The sequence below is a fragment of the Salvelinus sp. IW2-2015 genome, linkage group LG37 (genome assembly GCF_002910315.2).
Source record: "Salvelinus sp. IW2-2015 linkage group LG37, ASM291031v2, whole genome shotgun sequence".
NCBI lineage: Eukaryota > Metazoa > Chordata > Actinopteri > Salmoniformes > Salmonidae > Salvelinus > Salvelinus sp. IW2-2015.
Window position 1 is genome coordinate 18,899,360 of NC_036876.1, and position 19,473 is coordinate 18,918,832.

Below are 19,473 nucleotides of genomic sequence, written 5' to 3' on the forward strand. Positions count from 1 at the left end.
GTCACAAGTGAGTCAGTGAGAGTGACCACAGATTTCTGTCAAGGTCAGAGTCCTCACCTCCAGCCAGGTACACACACACACACACATTGTCTGAAAATGCACAGACCCAAATTTACACATGTTCTCGACTATTCGCATCCCACCACCCTATGTAGACATGATCCCACTCTGAACACATTGACCATACTACAATGAATGTCTGTTGCATTCTTTGCTTACCACAAGCAGATATGTTAGATATGATAGCATACATCTTTCTTTTTTAAACGTTTGAGTGTTACTAAAGTTAGACTAATTGTGAAATTATTCATAGTTTTCAGGTCATCATGGTGACAGTCTACCTACAACAATGAGGATGACCAGATCCAGATTCCATCAACAGTCATTCAGCATTACTTGTATTTGATGCAGGGCTCTCCAACCCTGTTCCTGGAGAGCTAGTGTCTTGTAGGTTTAAGCTCCGACCTTGATCTAATGCTCCTGATTCTAATAATTAGCTGGGCCCGGTTTCCCCAAAGCATCTAAATTCTTTGTTAGAACCTTCTTAGCAGCATCGTTAAATCTGAGGTGTTTCCCAAAAACATTGTTACTAAAGTTCCATTTGAAAACGTTCGTTATTTACCGACTGTCTCAGACCACTCGTAGAACAGCTACAGTAAGTGCATCGTTAGATGCGTTTTTTTCCCTTACCCCATCACTTTATACACGGAAGACCTCCACTAAAAATAGAATCAAGATGTTTATGTCTCTCTGTGACCACCGATAACTTCACAAAGTAGATTACAAAAACTAAGTTGCCAATGTCTTTACAATTGTTACAAACAAGGAAAGGATAAAAATATGCTTCAAATGAAAACAGAGATGAGTGCATTAAAAGATAAATAGCTTACAGTATAGGCTACAGGCCTATATAATTCAATAATATTGAAATAAACTAAAATGTTCATTAAATGTTGTTGCTAATTGTAGGCTACTGTCTGTACTTTTTGCCTCAGTATATTTAATGTGTAAAAACATGTGCACAATGATGTACCAAATCTTGAGTTAGTGTATTATTATAGGTAAGCATTAGAACAAGCCGCCTCAATATTTGCAGTCATGTCTTTCTAGGAGTTGATCCGTCGTCAGTATTGTGTAATAATTCTAATATTAAGATAATATTAAGATAAGCTGTTCCGAGAGCAGTGTTGCCTTTTTTTTTTTTTTGATCTTATCAGTTCTCTCTTTGCAATGTTTTGGGAAATGCATGTTACATCTTTGTCCGTTGTAGGAAAGATGCATTGTTAAAGCACTCGTAAGCCTAAGTTCCATCGCTATCGGGAAACCGGGCCCTGGTTGTTAAGCTGAATCAGGTTAGTTACAACTGGAGTTTGCGCGATAACCTAAAAGAGGGTTCTGCAGGAGATCTGAAGCTCCACCTAGTCCAAGGCGACCCCTCTCTTTTGTAACCTCTCTCTATTATAGCCCTCTCTGGTGATTGTGAATTGCCCCACTGCACTAGGGGACTGAGAAGGATGACAACACAGACAGCTTGCAGCTTACACATTTCACAAAGTCCTTCAATGTTTGATTAATTTACATTACATCATAATTTCAAATAAAGTGAATCATCTTTTTTGTTTCTTACTCTTATTGTGCTCTATGTAAGTAATTAAGAAGGTCCAGTAGCTAGGTTAATATGGATTGTGCTGATGACTCAATTACAAGAATGTTGTAATAAAGACTTGAATGAAAGATTGTCATGTTTTGATATTGTTATACTTAATGTAACTGGTCATCACATGCCTCTTGCATTTCAATACGTTATTTGAATTACACAATTTCCAGGCAGAAAACGGAGGATATATCAGGCTAAGGACCTTACTGTTAGATGCAACAAAAGTCCACAGCCATCTCGGATATTGCTGGACACCTTCCTATGTGCGATATTGTGATGAAACTGTCCAAATAATATTGGAGATATGGCCAGGAGAATTTAATACAAACGATCAAGGGAATATGTACGTACATTTAACATTCTACTATGTGTGTTTGCTCAAACTGTCGGAGGATTCAATGCCACATTATGCTATTGTAGCTAGCTAAGTAACTTTAGACAAGCATTGATTTGATTACATTGGCTAGCTAATGTAGCTAGCTACAATAGACAGGTTGGGCTGCGATTTCTATTTCATCAGCCTCCATTTTGAATATGGCTGAGATAATAACTGAATGTATGTTGGGTTTCAACCTTGGATAAATGGAGTTAGCTAGTTACCTAACTTGTGCCATAGCTTCAGCGTTTTCTTTCTTCTTCGTATCCTAGGTAATATTATTGCTAACGTTATACTTATCGTTGGTCACTCGGACGGGACGTTATTTACTCGGCAGCCTGCATAGCTAATAGTTAGTTAGCTAATGTTACCTAGCTACATTGTAGGCAGAAACATATACAATTTTAAAGCATGCCGGCTATCTGGTTTAAGATACGTGTTATCTAGCTAACTAGCTAATAACTTTTGCCGCTAGCTAGCTACTGGTTGCCAGGCAACTGTGCCAAGTAGCTAGTAATGACAGGAGAATGAGGTAGCTTCCATTCGTCACAGCCCCTAATATAGGTTGAATAGATATCCAATCAATACATGCTGCATTCTAACTTTAAATGATATGGATGATCTGTAATCCTAATTCTGTCTATATTTTTATTTTTCTCCTTCAACAAAAATGAAACATTAGCCTGTAAGCCACTGTGTAATTAGTTATTTTTCCTTCATGATTTGCAGTAAAAGATGGCAGAGAAAACAACACCTTTTCGAATACTCAAACAGAAAGCACTTTTGATATGTAATCTTTGTCTATCATTCAAGTGTAACTGTTTACAATTTAGTAGAATTTCTTAAATGTCTTCTTAGAGAATCCCTACCGGAGAATGATACATTTCTATCCACCCTTCCAGCAAGAAAACTAGCAAGCAGTTCGCGGTGTCATCTGCTGACCATTTAGGGAACTAAGTTCTCAACCGGTGTGCCAAATTTCGTTCCGTAATATGAAGTATTGAGGGAAACCTTACGAGGGGAAAACTCACTTTAAGTATTTAACGACTATCGTTCGCATCTATAATACACATTTTGTGTCTATAATATAAATTGTGTATTCACATATTTCCTAACCATGCATCTGCATACAGTACTTTAAAATGTCTGAGGTGTTCTAAGCATATTAAAGCCAAATTTACGTTTGTATGTAACCCACAGTAATTCAGTTTTTTTGCATTTAAAATATGTGCAGGTTGGTCATTCCGTAACTCTATGGTTCGTATCTTTGAGGTTCTACTGCATCAGACTAGTACCTTAGTAACTATGTGCACAAGAGGCTGGCAGGGAGGTATGGAGTTGTATGCTTAGTACAGTTGAAGTCGGAAGATCACATACACCTTAGCCAACTACATTTAAACTCACTTTTTAACAATTCCTGACATTTAATCCCAGTAAAAATTCCCTGTTTTAGGTCAGTTAAGATCACCACTTAATTTTAAGAATGTGAAATGTCAGAATAATATTAGAGAGAGTGATTTATTTCAGCTTTTATTTCTTTCATCACATTCCCAGTGGGTCAGAAGATTACATACACTCAATTAGTACTTGGTAGCATTGCCTTTAAATAGTTTATCTTGGGTAAAACGTTTCAGGTAGCCTTCCACAAGCTTCCCACAATAAGTTGGGTGAATTTTGGCCCATTCCTCCTGACAGAGCTGGTGTAACTGAGTCAGGTTTGTAGGCGTCTTTGCTTGCACACGCTTTTTCAGTTCTGCCCACACATTTTCTATAGGTCAGGGCTTGAGGTCAGGGCTTTGTGATGGCCATTCCAATACCTTGACTTTGTTGTCCTTAAGCCATTTTGCCACAACTTTGGAAGTATGCTTGGTGTCGTTGTCCATTTTGAAGACCCATTTGAGACCAAGCTTTAAGTTCCTGACTGATGTCTTGAGATGTTGCTTCAATACATCCACATAATTGTTCTTCCTCATGATGCCATCTATTTTGTGAAGTGCACCAGTCCCTCCTGCAGCAAAGCACCCCCACAACATGATGCCGCCACCCCCGTGCTTCACGGTTGGGATGGTGTTCTTCAGCTTGCAAGCATCCCCCTTTTTCCTCCAAACATAACGATGGTCATTATGGCCAAACAATTCTATTTTTGTTTCATCAGACCAGAGGACATTTCTCCAAAAAGTACAATCTTTGTCCCCATGTGCAGTTGCAAACCGTAGTCTAGCTTTTTTATGCCGGTTTTGGAGCAGTGGCTTCTTCCTTGCTGAGCGGCCTTTCAGGTTCTGTTGATATAGGACTCGTTTTACTGTGTATATCGATACTTTTGTACCTGTTTTCTCAAGCATCTTCACAAGGTCCTTTGCTGGTGTTCTGGGATTGATTTTGCGCTTTTCGCACCAAAGTACGTTCATCTCTAGGAGACAGAAGGCATCTCCTTCCTGAGCGGTATGACGGTTGCGTGGTCCCATGGTGTTTATACTTGCGTACTATTGTTTGTACAGATGAACGTGGTACCTTCAGGCGTTTGGAAATTGCTGGATGAACCAGACTTGTGGAGGTCTAAAAAAATTAATTCTGAGGTCTTGGCTGATTTCTTTTGACTTTCCCATGATGTCAAGCAAAGAGGCACTGAGTTTGAAGATAGGCCTTGAAATATAACCACAGGTACACCTCCAATTGACTCAAATTACGTCAATTAGCTTATCAAAAGCTTCTAAAGCCATGACATAATTTTCTGGAATTTTCCAAGCTATTTAAAGGCACAGTCAACTTAGTGTATGTAAACTTCTGTCCCACTGGAATTGTGATACAGTGAATTATAAGTGAAATAATCTGTCTGTAAACAATTGTTGGAAAAATTACTTGCACCAAGTAGATGCTCTAACCGACTTGGCAAAACCATAATTTGTTAACAAGAAATTTGCGGAGTGGTTGTAAAACGAGTTTTAATGACTCCAACCTAAGTGTATGTAAACTTCTGACTTCAACTGTATGTGTGCCCACTGTTTGCTGTTGGGTTTATGTTGGTTTGTGTGTGTGTGTATGTGTTTGTGCCCATAAAATGGGTTTCTTACCGCAGCTTCACCTTCTTGTCCAGCAGTGCCATTCATTGGTGGTGTGACTTCCACCTCGACATTCGAGCTGTTTGGAAGATTCTTATCTGCATATTATAAAAGAGAAAACATAGAGAGCAATTCATTTAATTGTGGTATATTGGTAGACAAAAACCCAATACACTTATCATGTAAGATCAGAGCGGTATGTTAATTAAATACAGAGTAATATCAGCAAAACTATAATGATTAATCAAGAGATTAACTAATAAGAAATGACTAGATATAATTGGACAACCATCATTCAAACTATCTACGGTATCCTTACAAACACAGGCAGTGTTTGCTTTACATTCGGGGTAGATGTTGCATGGTTTTGAGGATGATTTCCCTTATAAAATAAAAACCGTACACACTTATCCACACAAACGTATTGCTGCCATGAGAAAACAAACAAACAAACTGTACAGCCATTTGTCCCCCATACAAATTGTTTCCATGAAAAAAAAGTTTAAAAAACAACAATAAAAAAGCAGTAGAGCTTCTGCAGGTGTACATCGTTTATCAAGACAAGGATTGAAGAATACTGCTTTAGGACATCCAACCCATGGTCAATATATACAATGGCTGTATATATTGTTTTGGGGATGTTTTTGTGCTTTTCAGTGCACAGTTGACCGATACAATCTGCCCCCATTAGTACTGCTAGCAGCACCAAAAATGCAAAGCAGGAGATGTTGGATTTAGAGTGTCTGTGTGAGTGTGTTCCTGCAGTGCAGCTCCCCTATCTTGTATGAGGGCTAATATGTATCCTTTTCATTTAGAGCCAGATTCACTTATGCTCTTGATTAAAATACAAAATGCCGAAAGCCAAGTAATTGGATGATTATAACATAATTGCCATGGAAATTGGTTTAATCCAAGTGTGTTTGTGACACAGCAGGAGATTGTCAGGGAGATACTGTGATCTGATACTCATCGTCTAACAAACGACTTCCCTGGTCCTTTTGGAAGGTATCCTATACACTATTAACTAAACCATAGAAAATAATCACATCCATTATACATTTGATATGTAGATTTGATATAATATGTGGCATATAAAAATCTGAGTAAATAAGACATGGAACTACACATTTGTATATTAATCAGAATGTTTTTTGGTCTACAGTACAATATTTTTGAAGCTAAAACCCATTGAATCAGCACCATGGACTATTAGCTCTAATCTAACAACAATAGAACCAAGCATCAAAGCCAGCAGCTATCAAAACTGGTCATGCATTTGGGTTTGGTTTAGATGCTAATATGTTAATGTTGCGCTGTTAGCATAATTTTGTCTCGGTAATAAATATCCATTTCCCTCTTTGATTTTGTACCAATGAAAGCTCTTTCTATGGCCCCCCTGAGTATCTTTTTGACCATTGTGTCAGAGATCTTTGAAATGAAAACCTGCATTAATTGCACTTGGGAGCGTCTCAATTGAACAAATCACCTTGGTGTCTGGTTAGACTGTAAACTCTCCTTCCAGACTCACATTAAGCATCTCCAATCCAAAATTAAATCTAGAATTGGCGTCCTATGGTGAGGGAAAAATTATGTATTCACCTTATTTGTTGGATATGTAACAGTTATTTACTTAACGAACAGTAAGATATTTCTGTCCTGCTAATGTTGTGTTGTATGGTCTCCACTCTAGCACCCTGCAGCTAGTCTGGGTGTTGAGGACATGGGTTCTACTAGAGATAGCTTGAAGCTGACAATTGATTTGTCATGGTGATAAAAACCTAAAAGCTAGCATTCTATAGACAAGATGTGGTGTGTGTGACTCAAGATAGAGAGCCTGGAAGAGCATTTTGTTTATAGTTGTTTTTAAATGTGTTGGTGTTTCTCTGTAATACTACTAGCCACCTAGTATCTTTATGAAGTTGGCTTTAGCTAGCCAATCTCCAAAACCTCATAACTAGCTACCAAGAAGCCATTTCAGGCTATCAATCAAGTTCGAGTAGCTAGCTTGTCTAACTATTTTAGCTGGCACGCCTGCTGGCAAGGTTGGTCAACTTTAGAAAAGCACACAATTACTAAATGTGCTGAATAAGACTCACATTCCTTTAAATCTTTAATCCAGAATTTTGCAGAGAACTATATTCAGCCCTAAACCTAACCACCAGTCAGGAGGATACAGACAGCTTAAGGAGTATGCTTAGATATACAGAAAATACAGAGAATTAAGAATAATGATTATGGCTCTAGATTGCAGGAAAAAGCTGTTTCAGGCGTTTGAAAATTGTAAGATCAATTAAAATGAAGTTGGCAGTTACTACTGGTTAAGGTAAGAAACGGGGCATTTGTCCACCACATTCTTTGAGTCAGAGCCTGTTGGTCTATTGAGATTTGATGTATCAAGTTACAACTGGTTCTCGTTCGACAGTGTAATAATCACTAGATGGGCATGCTACAGTAATAAGGACAGGAGTAATGACGTAATGAGTATAATCAGATTGCAGATTGTTTGGAACTGTACTTTGTAACATGGCCAAATAGTGACCATCTCTGTCTGTGCAGTTATTGGAGATTATTGAACTGCATTTTTCATCAGATTGCAGATTTTTTCAACTGGTTTTCAAACAAAGAGCATTGAAGGGAAAATGTTATTTTTCTTGTTTAGTGGACGGTTTGTTTAGCCACCTGCCAAACATACAAATATTTGTGAAAGTGTGTGTGCAAGAGAAATAAATAAAAGAAAAATAGATCACTCTTGAACTTGTTTGTGTTTCTGATAGCATTCAAATCACATTAGAAAATCTAAAATGAAATCAAATTTTATTAGTCATATGCGCCGAATACAACAGGTATATAGACCTTACAGTGAAATGCTTGTGAAACAGTGAAACAAGCCCTTAACCAACAACTTAGTTTTAAGAAAAAAAAGTGTTAAGAAACGATTTACTAAAATAAACTGAAGTAAAAAAATAATAATGCAAAAATAAGATAAAATTTAAACATATAGAATAATTAAGGAGCAACAATAAAATAACAGTAGTGAGGCTATATACAGGGGGTACCGGTACAGAGTCAATGTGCAACCGGTTAGTCGAGGTAATTTAGTTAATATGTACATGTACTGTAGGTAGAGTTGACTATGTATGGATAATAAACAGAGAGTAGCAGCAGCAGCGTAACAATGGGGGTGGCGTGGGGACAATGCAAACAGTCCTAGTAGCCATTTGATTAGCTGTTCAGGAGTCTTTTGGCTTGGGGGTAGAAGCTGTTAAAAATCCTTTTGGACCAAGACTTGGCGCTCCGGTACCGCTTACCGTGCGGCAGCAGAGAGAACAGTCTATGACTAGGGTAGCTGGAGTCTTGGCAATTTGTTGTGTCTTCTTCTGACACCGCCTGGTATAGAGGTCCTGGATGGCAGGAAGCATGCCCCCAATGATGTACTGGGCGGTACGCTCAACCCTCTGTAGTGCCTTGCGGTTGGAGGCCGAGCAGTTGAAATACCAGTCGGTGATGCAACCAGTCAGGATGCTCTCGATGGTGCAGCTGTAGAACTTTTTGAGGATCTGAGGACTCATGACTCACGACTGTCTTGGTGTGTTTGGACGATGATAGTTTGTTGGTGATGTGGACACCAAGGAACTTGAAGCTCTCAACCTGCTCCACTACAGTCCCATCGATGAGAATGGGGGTGTGCTCGGTCCTCCTTTTTCTGTAGTCCACAATAATTTCCTTTGTCTTGATCACGTGGAGGGAGAGGTTGTTATCCTGGCACCACACTGCCAGGTCTCTGACCTCCTCCCTAAAGGCTGTCTCATCGTTGTCGGTGATCAGGCCTACCACTGTTGTGTTGTCTGCAAACTTAATGATGGTGTTGGAGTCGTGCTTGGCCATGCAGTTATGGGTGAACAGGGAGTACAGGAGGGAACTGAGCACGCACCCCTGAGGGGCCACCGTATTGAGGATCAGCGTGGCAGATGTGTTGTTACATACCCTTACCACCTGGGTGCGGGCCGTCAGGAAGTCCAGGATCCAGTTGCAGAGGGAGGTGTTCAGCTCCAGGGTTCTTGGCTTAGTGATGAGCTTTGAGGGCACTATGGTGTTGAAAGCTGAGCTGTAGTCAATGAAAATCATTCTCATGTAGGTGTTCCTTTTGTCCAGATGTGAAAGGGCAGTGTGGAGTGCAATAGAGATTGCATCATCTGTGGATCTATTGGTGCGGTATGCAAATTGGAGTGGGTCTAGGGTTTCTGGGATAATGGTGTTGATGTGAGCCATGATCAGCCTTTCAAAACACTTTATGGCTACAAACGTGAGTGCTATGGGTCGGTAGTCATTTAGGCAGGTTACCTTGGTGTTCGTAGGCACAGGGACTATGGTGGTCTGCTTGAAACATGTTGGTATTACAGACCTGGTCAGGGACAGGTTGAAAATGTCAGTGAAGACACTTGCAAGTTGGGCAGTGCATGCTCGGAGTACACATCCTGGTAATCTGTCTGGCTCTGCGGCCTTGTGAATGTTGACCTGTTTAAAGGTCTTACTCACAACGGCTACGGAGAGCGTGATCACACAATCGTTTTCACGATCGTCTTGCGGTGAGAGATTGGACCAAGGCGCAGCGTGTGAAAAATACATCTTCTTTTATTTAGAAGAGAGAAAACACAAAACGAACACTATACACAAACTAACAAAATAACAAACTGACGACCGTGAAGCTATAATGACAAATAGTGCTGACACAAACACTACACATAGACAATTACCCACAAATGCATGATGCCCATGGCTGCCTTAAATATGGCTCCCAATCAGAGACAAATGAAAGACATCTGTCTCTGATTGAGAACCACTCAGGCAACCATAGACATACCTATAAACATTCACTCAACACAAACCCATACACTAAACCCAACACCCGCTTTACCATATAACCACCCAAAACGAGACAAAACCCAAACATTCCCCATGTCACACCCTGACCTAACTAAAATAATAAAGAAAACAAAGAATACTAAGGCCAGGGCGTGACAATCGTCTGAAACAGCTGATGCTCTCATGCATGCCTCAGTGTTGCTTGCCTCAAAGCGAGCATAAAAGTTATTTAGCTCATCTGGTAGGCTTGTGTCACTGGGCAGCTCACGGCTGTGCTTCCCTTTGTAGTCCGTAATTGTTTGCAAGCTCTGCCACATCTGACAAGCATCGGAGCCGGTGTAGCACGATTCAATCTTAGTTCTGTATTGACTCTTTACCTGTTTGATGGTTCGTCATCGGAGGGCATATATATTTCTTATAAGCGTCCGGGTTAGAGTCCCGCTCCTTGAAAGCCGCAGCTCTACCCTTTAGCTCAGTGTGGATGTTGCCTGTAATCCATGGCTTCTGGTTGGGGTATGTACGTACGGTCACTGTGGGGACAACGTCATCGATGCACTTATTAATGAAGCCAGTGACTAAGGTGGTATACTCCTCAATGGCATCGGAAGAATCACGGAACATATTCCAGTCTGTGCTAGCAAAAAAGTCCTGTAACTTAGCATCTGTGTCATCTGACCACTTCATTACTGAGCGAGTCACTGGTACTTCCTGCTTTAGTTTTTGCTTGTAAGCAGCAATCAGGAGGATTGAGTTATGGTCAGGTTTGCCAAATGGAGGGCGTGGAAGAGCTTTGTACCCGTCTCTGTGTGTGGAGTAAAGGTGGTCTCGAGATTCGTTTTTTCTCTGGTTGCACATTTAATATGCTGGTAGAAATGAGGTAAAACGGATTTAAGTTTCCCTGTATTAAAGTCCCTGACCACTAGGAGTGCCGCCTCAGGATGAGCATTTTCCAGTTTGCTTTATACAGCTCGTTGAGTGCCGTCTTTGTGCCAGCATTGGTTTGGGGTGGTGAATAGACATCTATGAAAAATATAGATGAAAACTCTCTTGGTAAATAGTGTGGTCTACAGCTTATCATGAGATACTCTACCTCAGGCGAGCAAAACCTAGAGACTTCCTTAAAATTGGATTTCGTGCACCAGGTGTTATATACAAATAGACACAGAACGCCACCCCTTGTCTTACAGGAGGCAGCTGTTCTATCTTGCCGATGGAACGAAAACCCAGCCAGCTGTATGTTATACATGTCGTCGTTCAGCCATGACTCGGAGAAACATTACAGTTTTAATGTCCCTTTGGTCGGATAGTCTTGATTGGCGCTCATCTATTTTGTTATCCAATGATTGCACGTTGTCTAATAGGACTGATGGTAGCGGGGGATTACTCACTCGGCGTTGGATCCTTATAAAGCACCCCGACCTACGTCCTCGATGTCTCCATCTCTTCTTCATGCGAATGACGGTGATTTGGGCCTTGTCGCATGTTTGAAGTAATTCCGACTCGTTAAAGAAAAAATCTTTGTCCAGTACGAGGTGAGTAATCGCTGTCCTGATATCCAGAAGCTCTTTTCGATCATAAGAGACGGTGGCAGAAACATTATATACAAAATAATGCGAAAAAACACACACAATAACACCATTGGTTAGGAGCCTGTTAGCAGCCATCTCTCCCGGCGCCATCATATCAGCAGCCATATCATATCAGCAGCCATTCACGCATTACAATTGTGTTAACACATGAGACTACACTAGACCCCCAGGGTCAATTGCAATGAACATTGGCCAACGTACCAACACAAGGAAAATACACGCTAAAATCACCCTCACAGCTAATCTCAATTGCAACCATCATTAGCCATGATTTACTACTCCATAAAGCGGATGTCAAGGTTATCTTTTTTGTCCTGATTGCTGCCCAAAATGTTCAACGCCGTTTTGCCCTCTGGTGGGGATTATTAATCCTTTTTTTTTTTACAGACTAAGGGTGGTTTATCTATTTAAAAATAAACTGAACTAAACTGAAATAAAGCTTTTTCCTCATTTACCACGGCAAATCTACTGTGTCAATTTATCCTATCTGTTGTATGAATGGAAAACTCATGTTGGTGCAGCCTCTTCGTTTCCAAATTATGTAATCCATTAATTACAATTTGTCTTTAAAAAGTATATTAATTTCTTATCAAGACTGCGGGGGATATATCGCTGCATCATATTTGAAATAGGCAACTAAACCAAGTCAATCATGATGAGTTATATCGGCTAATCTATAATTGTTATCAAATGAACATTTTAGTGGTACCCATATATGATTTAACCATTTAAGATAAAACATTTGCATAAAGTATAGGCCTACTATTCCTATATTCTTATGATAAGTATTCTACATTCATCAGCCTTACGGTTTCCGATGCTCCTGATAGGTCATTATTTCATTAGGGCGGGAAAAGAGAACCAAGACTAAGAAAGCTAAAGGTGTCTGGTATCAACATAAAATCAGCTGTTAGAAATGTATTCCTTTGGGTTTTTTGTAGCAATCAAGCATATTTCGTTTTAAGAAAAACAGCGGTAGCGGGGTGCTCCGTGTAAAGTTCTGCGTCTTCGTTACAATCCACCCCCAGAGTACAGAGGCCACTCACCTGACCGGCTSGCTACTCCGTTGGCTTTCTCGCTGTCCTCTACTTGGCATTTCTTTTTGGCAATCTTGTGAAGGATGGATGCCTTCTCTCTGAATTTCCCTGCAACACAACCATTGGGGAGTTAACTAGGGGACTGTGTTTAAATGAACATGTCACCTTCAAATTTCCATTGCCTGGACTCAGGTCTCCTCTGCCTTTAAATGGTTCCAGACTTCTCTTAGTTCAAAGGAAAAGAACACATGCATTTTTCACATCAGTATTCAAATGACAGTTTGAAGTCAATATCATATCATGTACTGATGAGCCAGCAATGTCCAAGATGCCAGCCAGTTGGAGAGAACACTTTATGAAGCATAATCGGTCACACCCAATCTACTGCCAGGTCTACTAAGCCTTTATACTAGTTGCGGCAAAATTTGTACACTTTTATTTTCTCGAGGCATAGCGTGTAGTTTAAAAGATAGAACACAAAAGTAACATGACATTTAAGAGACTGATTAAGATATTTTGTTGTCCATTTCAGATTATACATTTTTTACTCATCTCTCGTGGACAGACAACATAACATAAATGGTATCGTACGTCTGTCAGAAGACTGTGGGATGCGACGACTAACGAGCAACAGTTGTTGCGGTAATACTGTTTTTTCATGATTTAGCAGGTGTGAGCATCTTTCGAGGCGGGAGGGGACATTTGACCCATAGACTTGACTGACACATGAAGAGTGAGGGGGGGCTGGAGCTACCACCATGCTTCTACTCCTCGTTCTAGAATATTTTCTCATACATCTCCCCCCAGAACTTATTTGAGTAGCTAGCGCAAGATTTTCCTTCTGGTTTGCAGAGATAATAAAATAGAAAATAAGTGGTCTAAGGCACTGCAGTGCCACCAGAGATTCTGGGTTCGAGCCCAGGCTCTGCCGCAGCCGGGAGGCTCATGGGGTGACGCATAATTGGCCCAGCGTCGTCCGGGTTTTGAAGGGTTTGGCCGGCAGGGATATCCTTGTCTCATCGCGCACTATCGACTCCTGTGGCGGGCCGGGTGCAGTGCACACTGACCAGGTCGCTAGGTGTACGGTGTTTCCTCCGACACATTGGTGCGGCTGGCTTCCGGGTTGGATGTGCGTTGTGTCAAGAAGCAGTGCGGCTTGGTTGGGTTGTGTTTCGGAGGACGCATGACTCTCGACTTTCGCCTCTCCCGAGTCCGTACGGGAGTTGCAGCGATGAGACAAGACAGTAACTACTACCAACTGGATACCACGAAATTGGGGAGAAAAAGGGGTAATATAATAAAAAGAAAGAAAAAAAAGAAAAAAAAGAACTAGTGCCAAATTTGCACCGGGCAAATGTCTAGTAAATTTGGCATGAGGTACATATATGATCATTATGAACCTCTTCTCACCATATTCACATTTGATGTACCAAAATATATTTGTAAAAAAAGATCACAATGGCAATAACAAGAGATTAAACATTTAACATAGAGGTCAAAATAAGAAGAAAATAGATCAGATCATATTGGAAAATCTATACCGAACAAAAATATAAATGCAACATGCACAATTTCAAAGATTTTACTGAGTTACAGTTCATATAAGGAAATCAGTCATTTGAAATTAATTCATTAGGCCCTAATCTATGGATTTCACATGACTGGGCAGGGGTGCAGCCATGGGTGGACCTGGAAGGGCATAGGCCGACCCACTGGGGAACCAGGCCCAGCCAATCAGAATTAGTTTTCCCCACAAAAGGACTTTATTACAGACAGAAATACTCCTCAGCAGTGACAAGAGGTTCATAATGATCATATATGGAACTCATGTAGCCTAATTTACTAAACTTTTGCCTGGTGCAAAGTTGGCACTAGTTATTTCATTTTTAGTTAAAAAAATATATATAATTATTAAAACATTAGGAACACTTTTCCATGACACAGACTGACCACCTGAATCCAAGTGAAAGCTATGATCCCTTATTGATGTCACCTGTTAAATCCACTTCAATCAGTGTAGATGAAGGGGAGGAGACAGGTTAAAGAAGGATTTTTAAACCTTGAGACAATTGAGACATGGATTGTGTACGTGTGCCATTCAGAGGGTGAATGGTCACGACAACATATTTAAGTGCCTTTGAACGGGTTATGGTAGTAGGTGCCAGGCGCATCGGTTTGACTGTGTCAAGAACTGCAACGCTGCTGGGGTTTTCACTCTCAACAGTTTCTCGTGTGTATCAAGAATGGTCCACCACCCAAAGGACATCCAACTTGACACAACTGTGGGATGCATTGGAGTCAACTTGGGCCAGCATCCCTGTGAAAAGCTTGACACCTTGTGGTCCATGCCCCGACGAATTGAGGCTGTTCTGCAGGCAAAATTAGGAAGGTGTTGCTAATGTTTTGTACACTCAGTGTAAAGGCTTACAAGTCAAGAGTCTGAAATACATCACGTCTTACTGAAGTTGTTGTGTATGCAGATATGGGCATGCTGCATACATGTGCGCTTGTTTACGGCATGCTGCATCCATGAGCGTGCAAGTCTGTGCACATATGTTGTGCATACTTTCAATCAGTCGAGTGCACTTCAATCTATATGAAAGCTTAATGAGTTTTTGGCTGAATAAAGTAAGGTTGGCTACTTCATCAGGGCTGCTGTGGTGAGTCATCGACATGTAGTCCACCCAACCATGTCACCATCTGTGACCTTCCAGCAAAATCATTAACTCCCCAACACCAACCCAGCACAACAGAGTCCCCCCCCTCGCTTTCTCTATCCGCTGTCTGTAGCAATCAACGCCCTTGCACACACTTGTTAATACATTCTGACACACTGATATGGATCACTGGCTCTCCGCGTCTACAGCCTTTAGCCCGACTCACCTTGGGAGATCGGCACTGAGGTCGCCTGCATGCTGTGTGTGATCAGAGCTTCCAGCAAATTCTTCAGACATGGATGGAGGGGTATAATGCTGTATCTGAAGCAGGAGTACAGTATGTGTCCTTAATGTGGAGAGTGCCCTTCATCTTCTGGGTAAAGGTATAATGGTACAGTTCAACCCGCAAGGTCTCGGTCAATCCATTTTTAAGCCGGTCTAGCACTGACACATTTTTTAAATATGCGATGTATTCACAGTGATTTCCCTATGCCATACATTGTTTACTAAATCACTGTCATTTCAAAAATATTTCTTTGTATTTCCAAGCCTTTACACAGCATGAGCCTTTTTCTGTCATTGGGACTGGTGTAAGTCACACAATACAAAATATCTATCTTCAAAGTTCATTACCAAATTTAATCAAAGACAGCCATTTCCCAATTATCATTATTACATTATCGCTCTGTTGCTACTCTGTTTTCTGATACTGTTATGCAATTCCTGGGTGGATGAGTCACTCCACAATACCAAAATTGGTGACGTAAATCGTACGTGCATACGCAGTTCTGCTCTCACTGTCGATTGTGGGGCTTCCGAGAGTGTGCTGACGCATGGCCGATCTGTTTCTCCAAGATGAGAGGGACAGGACTGATGCGATGCTCAATGTTTTTTTGGGGAGTCTGTGTGTATGTTTGTGCATGCGTGTGTGTCTATGTGTGTCTGTTTGCATGGAAAAGAGTCAGATACCAGTGCATATCCACTCACTAGCAGATCGATGTCGGGAAAATAACTTAGCATGGTCCCTCTCCCTGCTAAATTATAGTCAAATTTAGACCCATCAGGAAAAACCCTGAGAAGATCTGAAAAGAATAGGTCAAAAATCTCTCACAAACATTTTGAGAACTGTATGGTCGACACTGCACATATTAACTTCAGCTTCACAAATTAAAAATATAATTTCCAGAGTAAAATAAATAAAAGATCTGAGGATCCCAAGTATAGTTCCTTCATTCCTGTATGGTGTGTTTCAAGGTGACATTTAGTATAAATCAACATTAATAATAACAAATACGATCAATCAAGAAACACTAAAACATACAAATGTAAAACACCTCTGAGCACAAATAACAAAAATGTAAATGGCAAAAATAGAAAGTTACAAAGGGTACCAATATATGCACTTATGTTAGTGAAATCTCGTAGAGAGGTGATCAAACCAAGAAAAACATACATTACAAGCACAAAATAATGAAGCATGAGGCAAAGTGACCAAAATGTAGAGAAAAATAAAACAAATGAGAAAAGTGACTCAAATAATCTATTGAAAAGGCTTACCTTCCTCGGTCATTGTGTGATAATATTTTAGTTTTCCATAAGTCCCAAGTTCTACAACGTTACAGCAAAAGACAAGGGTAAGGCAACAAAGACATAGAAAAGCAAAGGAGCATGAATAACAAAACATTTTGAAGGTTTAGCATCACACACACAGCATAGACAAGGATAGCAAATTCTCTCTCAGACCAAGACATCTCTGCATAAATGCAAAACAAAGGAGCAAGGACTTCATGACAACAACAACAAAAACAATTGAATCCTTATACCTACTTTGAATTAATAACAATTTCCTACTCGAGAAACATTTGAAGTCAGAAGTTTACATACACTTAGGTTGTAATCATTAAAACTCGTTTTTTAACCACTCCACAAATTGCTTTTTTTTCTTTTACTAGTTTTGGCAAGTTGGTGAAGACATCTACTTTGCATGACACAAGTAATTTTTCCAACAATTGTTCCCAGACATATTATTTCACTTATAATTTACTGTATCACAATTCCAGTGGGTCAGAAGTTTACATACACTAAGTTGACTGTGCCTTTAAACAGCTTGGAAAATTCCAGAAAATGATGTCATGGCTTTAGAAGCTTCTGATTGGCGAATTTACATCATTTGAGTCAATTGGAGGTATGTATTTCAAGGCCTACCTTCAAACTCAGTGACTTTTTGTTTGACATCATGGTTAAATCAAAAGACCTCAGAAAAAAATTGTAGACCTCCACAAGTTCCACAAGTCTGGTTCATCCTTGGGAGCAATTTCCAAATGCCTGAAGGTACCACGTTCATCTGTACAAACAATAGAACGCAAGTATAATCCGCATGGGACCACACAGCCGTCATACTGCTCAGGAAGGAGACATGTTCTGTCTCATAGAAATGAGTAAATCAATCCCAGAACAACAGTAAAGGACCTTGTGAAGATGCTGGAGGAAAGCAGTACAAAAGTATCTATATCCACAGTAAAACGAGTCCTATATTGACATAACCTGAAAGGCCGCTCAGCAAGGAAGAAGCCACCGCTCAAAAACCGCCATAAAAAAGCCAGACCACAGTTTGCAACTGCACATGGGGACAAAGATTGTACTTTTTGGAGAAATGTCCTCTGGTCTGATGAAACAAAAATATAACTGTTTGGCCATAATGACCATCGTTATGTTTGGAGGAAAAAGGGGGAGGCTTGCAAGCCGAAGAACACCATCCCAACTGTGAAGCAGGGGTGTGGCAGCATCATGTTGTGGGGGTGCTTTGCTGCAGGAGGGACTGCACTTCACAAAATAGATGGCATCATGAGGGAGAAATGATGTGGATATATGGAAGCAACATCTCAAAACATCAGTCAGGAAGTTAAAGCTTGGTCACAAATGGGTCTTCCAAATGGACAATGACACCAAGCATACTTCCAAAGTTGTGGCAAATGGCCTAAGGACAAAAAAGTCAAGGTATTGGAGTGGCCATCACAAAGCCCTGACCTCAATCCTATAGAAAATGTGTGGGGAGAACTGAAAAAGCATGTGCGAGCAAGGAGGCCTGAGCCAAAATTCACCCAACTTATTGTGGGAAGCTTGTGGAAGAATACCCGAAACGTTTGACCCAAGTGAAACAATTTAAAGGCAATGCTACCAAATACTAATTTAATGTATATAAACTTCTGACTCACTGGGAATGTGATGAAAGAAATAAAAGCTGAAATAAATCATTCTCTCTACTATTATTCTGACATTTCACATTCACATAAAATAAAGTGGTGATCCTAACTGACCTAAGACAATTTTTACTAGGAATAAATGTCAGGAATTGTGAAAAACTACATTTAAATGTATTTGGCTAAGGTGTATGTAAACTTCTGACTTCAACTGTACATATCCAGTAGCTACATGTTCAATCTAACAGAATTGAGGGGATATACATTTTTCATTTGATAGTTATTCTGTGGTTTCAGGGATCTCAATATACACTGAGTGTACAAAACATTAAGGACATCTTCCTAATATTGAGCTGCCCCCTCCCCCGTTTTGCCCTCAGAACAGCCTCAATTCACTCCAATGCTTCCCACAGTTGTGTAAAGTTGGCAAGATGTCCTTTGGGTGGTGGAGCATTGTTGATACACACGGGAAATTGTTTAGCGTGAAAACCCCAGCAGTGTTGCAGGTCTTGACACAAACCGGTGCGCCTGGCACCTTCTACCATATCCTGTTCAAAGACACTTCAATCTTTTGTCTTGCCCATTCACCATATGAATGGCACACATACACAATCCATGTCTCAATTACCTCAAGGCTTAAAAATCCTTCTTTAACCTGTCTCCTCCCCTTCATCTACACTGATTGAAATGTATTTATTAACAGGTGACATCAATAAGGGATCATAGCTTTAACCTGGATTCACCTGGTCAGTCTATGTCATGGAAAGAGCTTTTGTCCTTAATGTTTTGTACACTCAGTGTACATAGAGGCTCTTACAATGGTATAGCTAATAGCTCAGACACACCAGTAGGATTATTAAATGTTTGTGTTCACACAGCAAAGACCTCAAACTCGTCAGCCACATAGCTTTGTTTAAATACTCCAAACCAGAAGGTGACAGTAGTGTTGTTTGGCAATGCATGTCCCTGTGTGTTGCTTTATGGTCTAGTCAATGTTAGCTAGCTGCGCTAATATTGCTATTGTTGTAGAAAGCC

General features: G+C 40.4%; 1 protein-coding gene across 3 annotated transcripts in view; it reads right to left on the reverse strand.

Annotated features, from left to right (window-relative positions):
• LOC111960096 (sodium/potassium/calcium exchanger 2-like) overlaps nt 1-19,473 on the reverse strand; it is a 140,829-nt gene that overhangs the window by 27,793 nt on the left and 93,563 nt on the right. For 2 of the 3 annotated variants that reach the window (XM_070437768.1, XM_023982005.2), the window contains 3 exons: nt 16,796-16,846; nt 12,591-12,689; nt 5,105-5,190 (listed from right to left, as the gene is read on the reverse strand). In XM_070437768.1, coding sequence (XP_070293869.1) covers nt 5,105-5,190; nt 12,591-12,689; nt 16,796-16,846 — 236 coding nt within the window. The remainder of the gene's footprint in view (nt 1-5,104; nt 5,191-12,590; nt 12,690-16,795; nt 16,847-19,473) is intronic. The other variant, XM_023982006.2, reaches the window with a different exon arrangement.